This window comes from Oryx dammah, unplaced genomic scaffold (genome assembly GCF_014754425.2).
Source record: "Oryx dammah isolate SB20612 unplaced genomic scaffold, SCBI_Odam_1.1 HiC_scaffold_9, whole genome shotgun sequence".
NCBI classification, from domain to species: Eukaryota; Metazoa; Chordata; class Mammalia; order Artiodactyla; family Bovidae; genus Oryx; species Oryx dammah.
Window position 1 is genome coordinate 215,188 of NW_024070193.1, and position 17,330 is coordinate 232,517.

At 59.7% G+C, this 17,330-nt stretch overlaps 2 protein-coding genes across 3 annotated transcripts in view; both read right to left on the minus strand.

The window, feature by feature from the left end:
* On the minus strand, nt 1-13,572 carry CUNH3orf22 (chromosome unknown C3orf22 homolog). Of its 2 annotated transcripts, none has more exons than XM_040246626.1 (4): nt 13,494-13,572; nt 1,496-1,625; nt 930-1,061; nt 1-184 (listed from the first exon to the last, which is right to left on the minus strand). In XM_040246626.1, exons 2-4 carry the CDS (start codon nt 1,582-1,584, stop codon nt 1-3), a joined length of 405 nt encoding a protein of 134 aa, XP_040102560.1. In that variant the 5' UTR covers nt 1,585-1,625; nt 13,494-13,572. The 2 variants fall into 2 exon arrangements, with proteins under 2 accessions (XP_040102560.1, XP_040102561.1); XM_040246627.1 differs by lacking the exon at nt 13,494-13,572 and adding an exon at nt 9,072-9,150.
* The window catches only part of TXNRD3 (thioredoxin reductase 3), a 27,692-nt gene continuing 19,506 nt past the window's right edge, over nt 9,145-17,330 (minus strand). The window contains exons 13-15 of the mRNA XM_040246625.1: nt 13,494-13,589; nt 9,738-9,872; nt 9,145-9,598 (exon numbers count right to left, since the gene is read on the minus strand). Coding sequence (XP_040102559.1) covers nt 9,536-9,598; nt 9,738-9,872; nt 13,494-13,589 — 294 coding nt within the window. The 3' untranslated portion in view covers nt 9,145-9,535. The remainder of the gene's footprint in view (nt 9,599-9,737; nt 9,873-13,493; nt 13,590-17,330) is intronic.

Sequence of the window (17,330 nt, forward strand, 5' to 3'; positions counted from 1 at the left end):
TCACGAGCGCCTGGGGGCCGAGTGGCCCAGAGACTGGTGGTGCAGAGCAGGGCTCCGGGGGGTGGGCGGGAGTGCTGCGGGCCTGGGGAAGCGGCGGGTCAGCAGCGCCAGCTCCCAGAGGTTTCTTGGCGGCGATGGCGGCGGCTGGAGGCAGGACAGAGGCAGGAAATCCGGGGCCCCCAGCCTGGAGAAGCCACACAGAGCCCCACGCTGACCCCACAGAGCCAGCCAGGCCCCAGGCCAGAGGAGCTGGCCAGGGCTGCAACCACGGCTCTGCTCCCGGGGCAGACACTCCCTGGCTGCCCCCTGCCTGGACGTCCAGCAGCAGACACCTCCCCGTCCTCTGCCCAGCCCAGACACAGGCCTGCCAGCCTTGGGGCAAGCCACAGCAGGTGCCACCAGCACGGAGGCCACCCTCCCCGCTCCAACTCCCCCATCTCAGGGGCTCCATTATCCTCAGATAAACTCGGCCTTTAGCTTCTGGGTGGTCTGCCCACTGCCAGGGCTCAGGGTGCGAAGCAGGGCGGTCATGGGGGCAGGCCTCAGCCCCCATCCCCTGCCCCCAGCACAAGGACCTGGCCACACAGCCTGAAGGCTCTCAGAGGACCCTTCCGTGGGAGAAGCTGCAGCTCAGCCCGTCAGCCCAGGGGAGCAGAGGTTCAGAGGCCCGGGAGCACAGTGGAGAAGACACAGCCTCAGCCCTGAGGCCCCATGCCCACTCACGTCGGTGCGGGTGGTGGGCCGGGTCGGGCCCGTCAGAGGGACAGTCTGGGTCAGGGCGAGTCTGTGCATCTCGGCATTTGTGTGTGAGGTCTGGGTGTGTCCTCCCACGTGCAGGGTGTGGGGGAGCGAGTGGGAGCCTCCCCGGGGCTCGACGTCCTGGGCCCGGATGTGCTGTGTCTGCGTGGGGGCCTGGGGCTGAGCCTCACCCTCGGACGGGGATGGACCTCGTGGGCAGCAGCGTCTTCTGCAGGGGCAGCTGCGCCCGCAGCGAGCTGCTCATCTTCGTGAGCGCCCAGCGCTGCAGCGGCTCCGAGCTGGTCTCCGTCAGCCAGGAGAACCTGTGGGCAGTGCCGGACCGGGGCTGGGGGCTGAGGGCAGGTGCCCTTGCCACGGGCAGCCGTGAGGAGGCTGTGGCCCCCAAGGTTGGGCTCAGCCCTCCCAGGCCCCTCAACCCAGACAAACAGGCCGCCTGGCAGAGGCCCCAGGCTGCCCAGCCTGCGGGCTCTGTGGGCTCCTGCCCCGCCCCCACACCCGGACCCCATCACACCCCGCAGGAGCAGGTGTGCTGAACAGGCGACAGGAAGCAGCCAGCCGAGGCTCTGGGGGGCCCAGCTCAGGGGCGAAGGGGTGGTGTGGAGCCCACCATCAGGGAGCACGGAGCAGCTCAGGGGACAGAGACCCCCCCCCCGCTCCCCCCATGTTTCCGAGGGTGTTCCTGGGGTGGGGGCCTGAGGAAGAGGGGCCCTCCAGGCTCGGGCTCGGGCTCTGCTACCTGTATGGAAATTTCCTGGCAAACTTCTCCTGCATCCTGGCCTGACTCTCCTTTCCCTGGCGGGACTTCTTGGGGGCCTTCGGGTCCATCACAGAAGGGGGCTACACTGGGGCGCGCCCTTCAGCCAGAGCTGGAAGAGAGGCCGGAGGAGCCAGTCAGGACTCGAACAGCAAGGCTTCCCCAATAGTGCACGAGATGGGGTGCCCAGGAGGGCTGTGAGCCCCCCGGTGCTCAGCACGCTGCTCCACAAGGCCTGCTCTGGTGTGTCACTGTGTGTGCACGTGTGTGCGTGTGCAGCTCTACACCATTAGCAGCTCTGAGTCGCCCATCATCTGTGTGCACGTGTGTGTGCACGTGTGTGCGTGTGTACAGCTCTACACCATGCCCGTCTGTGAGCTGCCCCTACAGTGTGTCTGTGTGTGTACACGTGTGTGTACCTGTGTCTGTGCGTGTGTGCAGCTCTACACCGTTAGCAGCTCTGAGTGGCCCCCACGGTCAGAGGGGCCCTCAGCTGACTGGCCCTGTAGGTGCCAGTGCTGCCCCGCCCCGCAGCAGCATCCACCCCGTGCGGCCCGCCCGGGGCCACCTCGGCTCTCCGGGCCATGCAGGGCCGTGGCCGCACAGGGTTGCACAGGCAGAAAGGCGCAGCCGGCACCCTCAGGAGACGGGCTGCCCCGTGCCATCTCCGGGCCGGGTCTGCAGGGGCTCCTGCCCGGGGCTGGGCTGGATTAACCGTCTCCCCCTGGGCCCCGGGAGCCCCCAGGCTGGGTCATCATGAATAAAGCTGCTGTGGATGTTCACGCGCAGGTTTCTGCACAGAGATGTGTCCCTATTTCTCTGTTGCACGCGCTGGGAGTGCAGTCGCCGGGCTGACGGAAGCCCGTTGTTTTAGTTTTAAAGAGATCTGCCCCACAGCTTTCGAGCAGCCGGGCCATCTTCCCTGCCCCACAGCCACGGGTGGTTCTCTTTCACAGGATAAGGCGAGAGTAAGGGCGACCCAACCTGGGGAGGAGGACTGGGCTTAAGGCCTGACCGCGGGGGCTCGGAGCCCCTCACCCCAGGGGCTGAGCTCACGCGGCCACATCACCGTCCGCCTGACCTTTGCGAGCTGAGGCCAGCCGCCTGCCAGGCCCCTCCTGGTGTGGGAGGCCTTGGTTCCAGGCGGGGGGCTGTGAAGACACGGGCAGGACCAACCGCAGCGGGCGACAGGTTCCCCGGGAGCTGGCGCCCTTGAGGCGGCCCCACCGGCGACTCAGGGATGAGGCGGCCGGGACAGCTGCGAGGCCTGCTCCCCCCGCACTGCCCCGGAGGGCCCGGGGGGCCAGGGGACGAGCACAGCAGGCCTCTCTCCCGCCTTCTCACCCCAAGCCCCGCGGAGCCAAGGGAGCGGCTCCCAAACGCGGTGTCTCACAGCAGTGGGGGCCTGTCCCCCCATCGCCGGCGTGGAAGCCACTGAGCCACAGGCCCTGAGGGCGAAGGCCAGGAAGGCCCCCAGCACTGCTCTGAGCACACACACGCACGCACACGCGGGCACACAGCTCCCGGGGGCCCTCTGGCCTGCATCACCGCCCGTCCACCCTCTGGGGGTGGGGCGCTGGCTCTGCTTCTCTGAGTTTCAGTTGCAGCACCCGTGTTCCCGTGGCCACACTTTGCCGTCGGATCTCCTGAAATCTGCAGAGAAGCCTCGGAGACACAAGCACTTCTTTCCCGGGCGGGGGCTGGGTCCCCAGAAGCCTTGGTCCCCTGGGGATGGGGCAGCCCTCTGCACCAGGGCAGGCCTCGGGCGAGGGACCTGGGCTGGTACAAGGGCAAGGCTTTCAGCCCCTCCCGGGGTGCGAGGCCGGGATGCAGGGAGCAGGCAGGGGGGCCCAGGGCCAGGACGGGGTGGGCCGGTGGGTGTCTGTGCCGCTCTGCGGGCCCTGCTTTACTTCCCCACCTGATGGCAGACAGGCCACCCCCGCCCTCTCCAGGTGAGGAGACCGAGGCTCTGGGGAACTGCCCTGCCTGCATCTCTGCCCCCGCCCCGCAGCGTGTGGGGGAAGAGGTGGCGTCCAGGCCACACGGCTCCCACAGTCCTGGAGCAGCTGGGCGACCGAGGGCACCCCAGCAGAGACCGCAGAGGACACGGCTCTGCCGCGGGAACCCAGGGCCTGGCGGGGGCAGGCAGGGGCCCCCACACCCCGCCCGGGTCACCTGTGGACCCTCTCGGTCGTGGGCCTGGGCCTGTGGCCTGCAGGGAGCCCGCTTCCACAGGCAGGGGGTCCTGTGGGTCCAGGCTGCCACCCCCATCCCAGCCAAGATGCTGTCGCATGTGGGTCAGAGCGCCCAGCAGTGACCCGGCCCGGGAGGATGCTGATGTGAGGGCCAGGCCCCCTGCAGCCAGAAAGGTGGGGGTGAGCAGGCCCTCAGGCCCAGGCACTCACGGCCGCCCTGTGTGATGAACCTGGGGGAGGCGAACGCTGGGCGTGGTCCTGGCTGCCATGCGCCACCAGGCTCTGGGCCCAGGACGCGGGGCCAGGCCCGCAGCCTCACCCGAGGTCACAATTGGTGACTCCTGGCCAGGGAAGGGCCGTGGTGGGGCTGTGTGGAGCGGGGCTGGTGGGCACCCCGTCTCCGAGGACCCTGCGTGGGAGCACCCACAGCCACACGCATGGGAGCAGAGCACACACGAGGCCTGTGAGCAGTGAACAACCCACCTGGCGGAAATAAAGCTCCTTCTTTGGGGCCTCCCTGGTGTCTGGCGGCTAGGGCTCCACTATCTCAATGCAGGGGGCACAGGCTCCATCCCTGGTTGGGAACTAAGAGGCCAGGTGCCAAGCGATGCGGACAAATAATAAAGAGAAGCTCCTTCCCTGGCTGACCTTGACCTGAGCCCTGGCTGCAGCCCAGGAGTGGCTGGGCTGAGGAGGGCGGCATAAGGGTGCAGCTCTGGGGTCTGCTGCCCCACGGAGACCCCACCAGGCTGGGAATCGACCGGGCCGGGACCCCAGCTCAGCATGAGGACCGGGGTGGGAGGGGAGCGGACGGTGCAGATGGCAGGGCCTGCCTCTGCCCTCACGTCCTTGGCCTTGACCTGGAGATTCTCGGAGCAGCCCTGACGTGGGGCTCCTGTCCAGGGGCTTGCTGGTGGCGTGATGCAGGATGAGGCCCGAGGGGAGCCCCGTGGGGACCCCTCTTCCCGGTCCCCTGCCCCTTAGCCATCCCTGCCCTGAGGCGGGGACCCCCTCCTCCTCCCCTTAGCCATCCCTGCCATGAGGTGGGGACCCCCTTCCCTCAGCACTTCCTGCCCTGAGGCAGGGCAGCCCCTCCAGGTGGGGCTGGGAGGCATCCCGTCGCTGGGTCAGGAGTGAAGAGTCAGCCCCGCAGCTGTGGGCTGAGGGCAGCAGCCTGCTGGGGTCCAGAGGTGTGCACAGGGCCAAGCCCGTGGTCCCTGAAGATGGAAATGAACCGAGGGGCGGAGTGAGCGAGATGGGAAGGAGGCCTGCAGCGGGGCCCCCAGGCAGCCCACCTGGGCTTGGAGGGCCACGGCTGTGCAGGGCCCTGTGCGTCCAGAGGCCCCGGGGGGCTGGGCCCGTCCTGAGGGGCGCAGGCAAGAGAGCGTCCACCAGGGAGGGCCGGGGCCGCCTGCCCGGGTTGCGGCTGTGAGGGGCACCAGGTGAGACCCCCGCCTGCCCTGCCGGGGCCTGGCACTCGCGACCCTCCTGGAGAGCCCCATGTGTGTGCCGTGGCTGGGCGGGAGGGACTCCCAGGGGCCCTGTCACACTGGTGAGGTCACAGTGCCCAGGGGCCCGGGGCTCCGGCCCAGGTGATGGCAGCCCTGTGGGCAGGTGGGGCTCCATGCCCCTGGTTGCTCCTGCCTCGTCCCCTCCGCGGCAGCCTGACGGTCTAACGGCAGCGCTGAAAGGAGGCCTCCGCCGGGAGAGCGCGGGCCGGGTGAGGCCAGGGCGGGCCGGGGCGCCGCAGCTGCTCCGGGTGCTCAGTGAGGACAGCTGCGACCAGGCGGGCGTGGAAACACCAGGCGTCTGGGCGGAGGCGGCGGCGAGCAGGCCGGGAGCCCCGAGGTGGACCCGGCGGCCAGCAGAGCTCACGCAAGGAGAGACGTGGCCCCTGGAGGGAGGCGGTGGCTAACGGGGCGGGCCCGAGGGACACAGGCGAAAGCCACAGGCTGTGCGCACCGAGGGCACGGGTCCCGTCCCGGTCAGCGGCTCTGCCCTTCTGCGGGGCCCCGCCCCGACGTGGGCAGGTGAACGTCTGGGTCTGCAGTCCACGTGCGTGATGCCTGGCCTTGGACGGGGCTGTGGGCCGCTGGGACATCAACAGAAACTGAGAGACGCGTCCCGAGCAGAGCGCGCACAGCAAAGAGGGGCTCGGGCCTTGGTCCTCGGGCTAGGAGGCTCTGACAGGCCACGATCAACTGAACATTTATTCTAAAATGCCCACAACCGGACAGGCCCCCAGACAGAGAAGACGCAGCGAGGGGGCCGCCAAAGCCGGCCTCGTGTCGTCTGTGAACAGACCCAGGTCTGCCTCTTCCTTTCCAGTGCGACGCCTTTCACTTCTTTTTCTTGTCTGAGCACTCTCTCTAGAACGCCAGGGCGAGTTGAATGAACAGCAGGCAAAGCTGGCATCTTTATCTTGTTCCCGATCTTAGAGGAAAAAATCTTTCGGTCTCGTCTCAATGCTGAGGACAGCGTGATCTGTGGGGTTTCACAAGGGGCTTTATCGCGTTGGATTCCGCCAGATGCTTTTTCTGAACCAACTGAGACGGCCACGTGGTCTCCGCCTGTCCTTCTTTTAATGTGGTGTGTCTCATAGACTGAGTTCCTTGCTGTGAAACTCCCTCGCACCCGGGGAGTAAACTCACTTCGCATGAAGTCCTTTAGAGATCTGCTGGTCTAGCTGGGTGCGACCATCCTGTCGAGGGCCTGGCACCTGTGGTCGTCGGGGTGCTGGCCTGGGGTTTGCTGGTCGCATTTCCATCCGGTGCAGAATGACTGAGGAAGTGGTCTTTCTGGAAGATTCTGAGGGAAACTGCTGTTAATACTTCTTTACGTTTCACAGAATTACACCATCTGGCCCTGGGCTTTTTTTTAAAGCTGTTGGTTCGTTTTTTTAGATCAACTTTATTAAGGGAAAATGAGACACAATTAAATGCAGTTTAAAAATTGTGATAAAATACATAAAAATGCAGCCATCTTCACCATTTTAAAGTGTACAGTTCAGCTCCAAACCAGTCCATCCTAAAAGAAACAAACCCCAAACATTCATTGGAAGGACTGATGCTGAAGCTGAAGCTCCAGTACTTTGGCCACCTGATGCGAAGAACTGACTCATTGGAAAAGACTCTGATGCTGGGAAGGATTGAAGGCGGGAGGAGAAGGGGGCGACAGAGGATGAGATGGCTGGACGGCATCACCGACTCGATGGGCATGAGTGTGAGGGAACTCTGGGAGACAGTGAAGGCCAGGGAGCCTGGTGTGCTGCGGTCCACGGGCCACGAAGAGTCAGACGTGGCTGAGCAGCTGAGCAGCAACCCTGGTGGCCGTGGGGTGGTGGCTCAGTGAGCTTCCATCTCCGCTCCTCTGGCGACGTGCTGGCCATCAGTGCATCTTCTGTGGTGCATGTCTGCTGAAGTCCTTTGCGCATTTTCAACCTGGGGGTTTGTTTCTATGTTACTGGGTTTTGCAAGTTTCTCAATATATTCCAGATACTGCATTCTGGAGCATGTCTCTTCTCAGATATGTGGCCTGGACATCTCCCCTCTCCTCTGGGCTTTGCCTGTTACTTTGCACAGTGCCCTGGTGTCCTTGACTGCACCAGGCTTTAACCCCCTGAGGTCCAGTCCGCCATCTACCTCGCTTCCTGTGCCTTCTGTCACGTGGAAGAGTCTCTGCCAAACCCGGTGTCGTGGAGCCTCCGCCCTGGGTTTTCTTGAGTTCTGCGGCTTTTGCTGTTACGTTCAGGTCTCTGGCCCGCTTTCAGCTGACCTTTGTACACAACATGAGCAGAGATCTGACGTTGCCCTTTGGCGTGGTTTCCCAGCGCCAGCGCGAGAAAGAGGACGCTTTCCTATGAAAGGGTCTCAGCGGGGTTTCCACCGTCCCCCTGACCTGACACGTGAGGCCTGACTTCCCTGTTCTCCGCAGGCCCCACTCTGTGCCGGGACCACGCTGCTCTCACAGCAGTAAACCCTGAAACAGGAAGTGTGTGATCTCTAACCCTGCGCTTTTTCAAGGTTGTTCTGAACGTTCAGAATCCCCTTCAGGTTCTACGGGAATTTCAGGACGGGTTCTTTCATTTCTACAAAAGTCACTGCTGAGTTTTTGACAGAACCTGAATGTGCAGATTGCTTCAGGCACAGCTGACATTTTAACAGTATTAAGGTTCCTAATCCATGAACACAGGCTGTCTTTCCACTTATTTGTCTGCTTTTCTCAACAGTTTGCAGTTTCCACTGTACAACTGTTCCATCTCCTTGGTTAATTCAGTTCCTATGAATTTTCTTCTTCTGGGGGCTACTACAAGTGGAATCGCTTTCTTCATGTCGATACGGCTCACGAGGGGTGTGCAGACTTTCGCCGGACTTCCTGGAGCTGATTTCACACCCTGCACCCTGCTGAGCTCATTCACCAGGCCCAGCAGCCTCTGTGTCTGCGCGTGAGGCCTCTTCAGTATTTTCTATAGCTACAACCCCATCCTCCGTGAGTGGAGATGATTCTACTTTTTTCTTGCCTAATTGCTCTGCATAGAACTTTCAATAAGGATTCTGTTGAGCAGAAGTGGCGAAAGGGGACGGCCTTGTCTTGTTAGCCGATTCACACGTGGCTTTTGTTACAGAGGTAGTTTTCTTCCATTCCTAGTTCGTTGAGTGCTTTTTAATCAGGACAGTGTGTTGAATTTAGTCAAATGCTCTTTCAGCATCCACTGCTACCATCATGTGGCTCTTTCCCTTCATTCTGCCGACGAGGTATACTACGCTGACTGGATCCTGCACGGGGAGCCCTTCTTGCATTCCAGACACAGATCTCAGCTGGTTACAGGGTGCAATCCTACGAGAAAATCTACGTGAAGGAGGAGAGATGGTGACCAGATGCCAAGGCCGAGACAACACAGGCAGCAGTACCTGGCCGAGACGCCGACGCAGCCGTTAGGAGAAAGCCGACCAGTGAGAGAAGACCGTCCGCCTGCCACACCGTCCGCCTGCCGGGCTGCCCCCACGGCACCCGCTCCCCCGCCTCGCCTGCTCGTGGCTCCTCAGTAACTGGACCCTGAGACTGGCAAGCTGGGCACCCCGCCCCTCTGCAGCCCCCTCTGCCGCCTCCGGGGAGGGCAGCAAACACCCTGTCCACAGATGGTGAACCCGACCTGCTTACTGACCTAAAGTTTCTTTTTACAGAAAGTTCTGACCAAAGGACCAGTGGGCCAGCGGGAGGAGCACCACCATCTGGAAGCCTGGACTTGGGGCTGGGAGGTCTGCTTGGGAGGAAACAGGCTCCTCCCCAGGGAAGGCTGCCCGCCTCCAGCCCTTTTAGATGCCGACAGGTGTGAACGCCCCAAGGGAAGGCCCTGACATTACCTGGTCATTTGCTGAACCAGGCTGTGAGTAAACAGACTGTGACCAGAACTGCTTTAAATAACTTTAAATTGGATTTCACATAAGACGGCACTGAGAACATTTTAATATTACTCTGAAGATCACCACGCTGAGCACGCCCACTGGAGTCAGTTTCATAACAGAGACTGTTTCCGTGGAAGCAACAGGGAGGGGCTCAAACCGCAGCAAGCGGGGGCGCCAGCCTGGATGAGTCAGTCGAGAGAGGCCTCGAGGAGGAGCTGGCGGGCAGAGGTCGGTCTTGGCTCACCTGGCGGCTCTGAGCGAAGACGTCAAGGAGGCAGCGAGTCTGCCCTCCCGTCAGCCCAGCCGAGGAGTGGGCCCCCGCGCCGTCCCGCCTCCTGTCCTCGGGCAGCGCGGGCTCCCTGAGCCGCACGTGCCGTCTCACCGCCGTGGGGCGGGACAGGAGAGGGCGGCGGGGCCTAGCCTCAGCAGCCCTTCTGCGTGATGTCCAGTCCTGATGCCTTGGTGATCTCCAACGTGGTGAACACCTGCCCAGTGGAGGGAAGACAGCGATTCACACACAGCTGTGCGGACGCCAGTTTTAGGACGCATCCCTGACACGACGCTGATGCCGCCCTCGAGAGCACACGGGGCCCCTACCCATCCCTGGAGCCCCAGCGGGCGCACCTCTCCACACGTGGGATGGATCCCGATGGTGTCATCCAGCAGCTGCTTCGTGAGCCCACACTTCATGGCGGCGGCAAACCCCTGAGTGATCTCCCCGGCGTTCGGTCCAAGGACATGAAATCCTATCACCCGATCCTTCCAAAAGGAAGCCAGTAGGTTAATGCCCTGAGTAGGAGCCTCGTCATCCCAAGTTCACAGTTGAAACTTACAGCATCTCCCCTAGAAAAGTGCCTCTAACGCCGCCCTGAGCCCAGAGCACCACCAGGAACCCGTGTCCTTGAGACTCTGTGGGGAGAGCCCTGGGCGCACGCCCTGAGGCACCGTGAGCGCCGACCCATCAGGACGAGTGTGCACCCACTGCCCAGAGGGGTTCCCAGCATAGTGGACACTTCCAGTAACCCCGAGAGAGTGCTGAATGACAGTGAGACGAGTCAGGTCTATAGGCCACGCTGGGGTGCATGCCCTCCAAGCAAGGGCCCCACTCCCGGCCCGGGGCACAGACACTGAGGTGGGGGCCCTCTCCCCTTGCCCCCCACACCCACACACCGGGGGCAGCAAATTCGTCCCGGGCACCCCGGTCTCCAGCACTCAGCCTCCCCGTCCACAGCTCTCTCTCCTCTCTGCCCCCGCCATCTAGAGCTTCAGGGCCAACAGTGCACCAGGGCCAGGCCTGTGCCCCCACACTCCTGGACCCCACAGCGGGCCTGTGGAAGGACACCCCACAGTGACTGGCACTCCCTGGGGGCCATGGGCGATGCCTGGAATCTCCGAGCCCCACAGGAGGGACCCTCGGAGGGCTGCATGAGGGCACATCGCTGGCAACTTCATGTCCGACCTCCCCAGAAAGAATCTCAGACTCTGAGGAGGGAGGCGCCCTGGCCTGGCACAGCCTCGCACATTCTTCACCGGCTTTGAGGGGCCCTGCTGTCCCCACGGAGTGGTGAGGGGCTCTCAGGCTTCCCTCGTGCTCCACAGGGGCCCCTGCACCTGCCGCTGTGAGCGCCTCCATTAGAATTTGAGTAATTCTAACCAGGCTTTCAGTGCACGGAGGCATCTCCTAACTGCCTGTGACACAGCCCACCTACAGGCAGACACACTGTGTCGCACACCAGAACCTTGCTCCTTGCCAACGGAAGGTCTGTGCCAGCCCTGTGTTGAGCACGTCTCCTGGCAGCATCTTTCCAGCAGCAATCGGTCAGCTCTGTGCCACACTCTGGTGACCCTCACACCACTTCAGACTTCTTCCTTATCATCGTACCCATGATCAGGGATTTCGACGCTACCCCTGGGACTCTTCTGGGTACCGCCAACCAGGGCCATGTAATATGGGGACCTTTGCTCACAGCTCCACCAACTGGCTCCAGCCCCCAGCCAGTCTCCCCCTCCTCGGCCTCCCTCTGCCCTGGGACAGAAACACACTGAAATTAGGCCAATAATCTCGACGGCCTCTGAACGTTCAAATGGAAGGAAGAGGCGCACGCCTCTCCTTGGCATCAGAGGCTGGAAATGGGGAGGGCGGGTGGAGAGCCCGGACAGGCCGAGAGCTGGGCCTCCTGAGCCAGACAGTCAGCCAGGCTGAGAATGCGGAGGGACAGCTCTCCAAGGAAACAGAGAGCGCTGCCCCAGCGAGCAGAGAAGCGAGGGGAGAGGAGCAGCCTGCCTGCTGGGGTTGGGGGAGGCAGCTCTGGCGTCCGGGTAGACCACACCAGCCGCCATGCCCTCTGATCAAAGCCTCCAGAGCACAGCCGTGATCCCCTCTGGTTCCGTGAAGGAGCAGTGGGGAGGCTGCAGGGTAGCGGGAACTGGCGGAACAGGCTCTCAGAGACTCAGGAAGGAATCATTTCACAGAGACAGCACGGCAGGGCCGGGGCAGCAGCAAGCGCCCACGCAGAGGCTGCAGCCCTTTACCCAGAAGACCTGACCTCCCCAGAAGCTCCAGCACCTAGCGGTTCTCAGTGTGGATGGAGCATGCATCTGGGGCACTGATGGGCTTCCAGGTGGCGCCAGCGTGAACAGCCTGCCTGCCAATGCCAGGGACGTGAGACCCGGGTCCCATCCCTGGTGGGGAAGAGGCCCTGGAGGCGGGCAGGGCAACCCCCTCCAGCTGTCTGGCCTGGAGAGTCCCGTGGACAGAGGAGCCTGGCGGGCTGCCGTCTATGGGGTCACAAAGAGTCGGACGCGACTGAAGCGGCTGAGCACGCACACAGTCCTTTCACAGCGAGAGAGGAGAAGTCAGAGTCTGGCTGCACAGCCTCAAAGGACAGGCTGCGCTCGTGCTGGGCGCTGACACAGTGGACCCGGTGCTGACCTGCCGTCCCCCAAGCCCCAGGGCCGTCAAGAATGAAGCTGAACCGACTCTGCTTGTGCTCGACAAAGCCTGGACGGCATCTGCTTACAACAGGGTTCATGGAATATTTTAAGCCTACTGTTGAGACCGACTGCTCAGAAGGAAAGATTCCTTTCCAAACAGGAGTGCCCTTTCCAAATGACATGCCCCTGGCCACCCCAGAGCTCTGATGGAGACGCACAACGTGACGGATAACACAACACCCTCGGTTGCCCAGCAGCCAAGAAGCAATCTTGACTTCCAAGTCTCATTATTGGACAAATCCACTCTGCTAGGCTGCAGCTGCCACAGATGGTGAGCCCTCTGGCGGATCCGGGCAGAGTGGACCGAAGGCCTCTGGAGAGGAGTCCCGTCCCAGATGCCACGAGAGCATCGCAGCTCATGGGATGAGGTCAGAACAGAAACCCGAGAGGCGCTGGAAGAACCTGACTCCAGCCCCTGTGGATGACAGTGAGGGAGGAAGGGAGACGTGGTGGAAGCAGCACGAGAACGGGGGTCAGAAGTGGGTCCTGAAGACAGAGCTGAGCTGCCGCCACCTGAGGGTGAACCGATCGCAGGAGGAGCTGCTCCCGACAGACAAGCACAGACAGCGGTTCCTGAGATGGAGCCACTCCTGCAAGAGGCCGTGACCGCAGCCACGATGACAACCAGGACTCGGGACACGACTCACGCTTGGTGGATAAAGGACGGCAGGGTGGCAGTCCCACTGTGGGTGAGGCGCTTTCAGGCAGCACTGCCTGCTCCGGGGACCACTCACGACAGAAGGGCCATTCCAAGCGGCCAGCACCCTGGACATCTTGCTTTGAGGAACAGCTGCAGCCACCCCAGCCTTCAGCCACCTCCGCCCTGATCAGTCGGCAGCCCCAGCACTGAGGCCAGAGCCTCCACCAGCAAGAGGGTTACAATCTGCTGAGGGCACAGCTGATGGTTAGAGTGCTTAAGCATAAAGCATTTTTAAATGAAGGCTGGACGTTGGATTTTTCAGACTGAATGTGACTGATAAAGACTGCAGTCTGGTGTAAATGTGACCTCACACGCGCAGGGACACCAAACAAAACCGGGGCTCGCACGGTTTATTGCCAAGCCTGGAACCAACCCCCGTAACGTCTTCAAGGCACGCCTGTGTCTCCAGATGCAGACGGACGCGCCTACGCTGTGTCGCTGACGGCCCAGATTGCAGCAGAGCCTGAGGCTCCACACTGCCAGTCAGGGCGCCCCTGAGAGCCACGATCACACAGAGAAAGGGAGGCCTGTGTCCATCCTCCGCAAGCACAGCACTTGGGCGGCAGTCTGAAGGATTTCTGCCTAGCCTCGAGAGCTATCTTTAAGGAGATTATAAAAACCCAGATACGAGACTAAAAGCGAAACTCTAAAATCAAAGCACGCCCGCTCCCAGCCGCATGACATACGTTGTCCAGTTTATTGCAGATTATCTTCGCATAGCAAGCGTTGTTGTCTCTGCAGGCCACTGTCCACTCGAGAGGCCAGAACAGAGTGTGGTAGACCTGCGAGAGACAGGCAGAGGTCAGCGTCACGGAGACACTCCTGCAGGGCTCCTTGATCACACAGAGATGGCAGTTTGTCCACCAGCTCTCAGAAACGTAAACACGTGTGATCCCAGCTTCCGAGTCTGACGGAAATAAACTCTTCTGCACATTTTATTACAAACTTTCTAATCTCTCCGGCTACGAGGAACACGAGATAAATGCTTTTTCACCCCAAGGTATTCTTCCTAAAATATACCCCGAATGTTAAGAAAAGAGATGGCGCCAACTCTTGAGAGTATAAACAGGATTTCTGAAACAGAAAGCCCCCGGCTCCAACGCACCCCGAGTCCCGCGCGGGACCCTCCCCTGCGCCTCCTCCACCCCCTTCCTCACGTGCATTGTCTCTGTTCAGTCGCTCAGTCGTGTCTGACTCTCTGAGACCCCAGCGACTGCAGCACGCCAGGCTCCCCTGCTTTTCACTATTTCCTGGAGCATGCTCAGACTCATGTCCATGGAGTCGGTGATGCCATCCAGCCATCTCATCCTCTGCTGCCCCCTTCTCTTGCCCTCAACCTTTCCCAGCATCGGGGTCTTTTCCAGTGAGCCGGCTCGTCACAGCAACGTGTTAGCTCTGCTTTCCCTCCCAGTACTTGGAAGATTCTGTTTCATTTAAGTATTTGATCCTCCTGGTTCAAAGTGGGCATGAAGTGTGGACCCAACTTCACATTTTTCCTAAATGCTGTCCACTTACTCCAACGCCCTTAATGAACGTCTTTCGCCGTAAGTTTAAAACACCGCCGTTATCACATGTTAATTCTCCCAAGCACCTGCATCAGTCTGGGCTTCAGCTGTTCTGCTGGTCTTTCTGTCGCCCGTGTGCCGCTCAGCAGAGTTTTAGTGCCCGTGCCCTCAGGATACACTACCGTCTGACAGGGCTGACGGCCTCCTCTGCCCACTGCCCTCCTGTCCAGACCCTCCCCTTCGGAGTTCCTGAGGGGTCCAGTCATTAGGACTCTGCGCTTTCTCTGCATGGGGGCGCAAGTTCAATCCCTGGTTGGGGAACGAAGATCTAACAAGCTCAGTGGCACAGCCCACCCCCCAAAATGATCTCCCTATTACTGCCTTTGTAAAGAGTTTTAATTGTTAAATCAACTTATGTACAAGAAGTGCAAATTTAAAAGCTCTGGTCTGTGACCGGCCGCCTCTGGCGCCCAGTGCCCTTTTCAATCAGACACAAGTGCCTTTCCTCCTGGTTGTCATCAGCCTGCACGCTTCTAAACAGCACACTTTCGCTGTGGTTGCTTGCTCCTGGGCAGGCTCTCCTTCCTGGCCTGCCCTCCTGTTCAGGAGGCTTCACTCTCTCTTCCCTGCCCTCTGCCCTCCTATCCACCCTCCCAATTTGAAATCTGTAAGCTGCATCAGTGCCCGTGTTTCCTCACTAGGAGGAAGCTCTTCAAGGAGAAATGGGCTCTCACGTGTGGGGGGGTGAGGCTGGAGCCCGACCTCACACGTGTACAGAAAGTTCTCAGAATGGATCAGAGGCCCACACGTCAGAGCTGAAAGCCGCAACACCCTAGGAAGAAAACACAGGCGTCAATCGTCAAGACTGTGGGTCAGACAATGATTTGTCAGAAGCCCATCAAAGTGCAAGTGGCAACAGAAGAAAACAAGGCACACGGGGCGGGGTTGGGGGGTGCCCTGCACCAAAGGGAAAGAGCTTTGTGCTTCAAAGGACACCATCGGAGAGTGGAGACAGGACCCACAGAAACGGTGAAGACTTTCACAAATCAGCCCACGGCCTCTCACTAAGCTTGCGCTGTGGTTCCCTGGTGACAGTGATGCCGGGACTCTTCCCACGCTCTTTGGGGAAATATCCTTTGCTCTTTTAAAGCCAGGTTGTTTGGTTTTTATTGTTGTAAGACTTCTTTGATATTGTACATACAAGTTCTTACAACAGATCAAAGTCCAGAGGACTTTATGGCATGAGTTTTGTGAATGAATTCCATTTTCTTATCTCATCTTACTGAAAGAGATGGGAATACCAGACCACATAACCTGCCTCTTGAGAAATCTGTATGCAGGTCAGGAAGCAACAGTTAGAACTGGACATGGAACAACAGACTGGTTCCAAATAGGAAACGGAGTACGTCAAGGCTGTATATTGTCACCCTGCTTATTTAACTTATATGCAGAGTACATCATGACAAACGCTGGGCTGGAAGAAACACAAGCTGGAATCAAGATTGCTGGGAGAAATATCAATAACCTCAGATATGCAGATGACACCACCCTTATGGCAGAAAGTGAAGAAGAACTAAAAAGCCTCTTGATGAAAGTGAAAGAGGAGAGTGAAAAAGTTGGCTTAAAGCTCAACATTCAGAAAACGAAGTTCATGGCATCCAGTCCCATCACTTCATGGGAAATAGATGGGGAAACAGTGGAAACAGTGTCAGACTTTATTTTTGGGGGCTCCAAAATCACTGCAGATGGTGACTGCAGCCATGAAATTAAAAGACGCTTACTCCTTGGAAGAAAAGTTATGACCAACATAGACAGCATATTCAAAAGCAGAGACATTACTTTGCCGACTAAGATCCATCTAGTCAAGGCTATGGTTTTTCCTGTGGTCATGTATGGATGTGAGAGTTGGACTGTGAAGAAAGCTGAGTGCCGAAGAATTGATGCTTTTGAACTGTGGTGTTGGAGAAGACTCTTGAGAGTCCCTTGAGTCCGACTGCAAGGAGATCCAACCAGTCCATTCTGAAGGAGATCAGCCCTGGGTGTTCTTTGGAAGGAATGATGTCAAAGCTGAAACTCCAGTCCTTTGGCCACCTCATGTGAAGAGTTGACTCATTGGAAAAGACTCTGATGCTGGGAGGGATTGGGGGCAGGAGAAGAAGGGGACGACAGAGGATGAGATGGCTGGATGGCATCACTGACTCGATGGACGTGAGTCTGAGTGAACTCCGGGAGTTGGTGATGGACAGGGAGGCCTGGCGTGCTGCGATTCATGGGGTCGCAGAGAGTCGGACATGACTGAGCGACTGAACTGAACTGAACTGCGGCTACCCTCACCTTTTCTCCTTAATTTCCTCACTTGAAAAGATACAATATGTGGATTTATGCGAGATTTCCTCAAGTCTCTTTATAATAGGAATATCAAGAATACTAATAGATCAAATTTTCAGTCCTGCAAAATGCAAAAGTGCAAGTCTAGACTAGGTGCGCTAATGTGCAGGGGGCCTTAGGAGAGGCCCGAGAGTGACCCCAGACAGGGGCTCTTCCTGCAGACACAGCCCTTCACCTGGGCTGCAGCCTCCTACACCCTTCCTCTCAAGTGCCTTTGGAACTAAGTATCGAATCCACGATGGCTACCGTCACTTGTCAGAGACCCGAGTAAAAGTTCACCAGTCACACAGGTGGTTCATTATTCCCAGGAGTTAATTATAAACACTGATCGAATTGTGTCCTCTGAAATGGAAACTTCTCACTGAAAACACCACCTAAACAACAGCCCCTGAAAATGCGGCAGTCCTAACCCTCTGACCCCCTTCATCCCCCCAACCCTCCCACATGGGGAGAAGGGCAGGAGAAAGCTACTCGGACCACCCACCACATCACAGTGAGAACACACCATGAGGCAGTGTGACCAGACGGGCAAGGGTGGAGCGGAGCAAAGAGCAGCTCTGGGGGTGTCAGTATGGCCCACAACCCCACAGCGCCGCAGCCCTGGAACTGCCCCTCCCGAGCCTGCAGACA

Coding starts and splice junctions, on each gene's coding strand:
- CUNH3orf22 (XM_040246626.1), bottom strand. CDS start 1,584: ATGGACCCGAAGGCCCCCAAGAAGTCCCGCCAGGGAAAGGAGAGTCAG. Junction 1,062..1,495: donor GCCAGGAAATTTCCATACAG/GTAGCAGAGCCC, acceptor CACTGCCCACAG/GTTCTCCTGGCTGACGGAGA. Junction 185..929: donor AGGTCCATCCCCGTCCGAGG/GTGAGGCTCAGC, acceptor TGGCTTCTCCAG/GCTGGGGGCCCCGGATTTCC.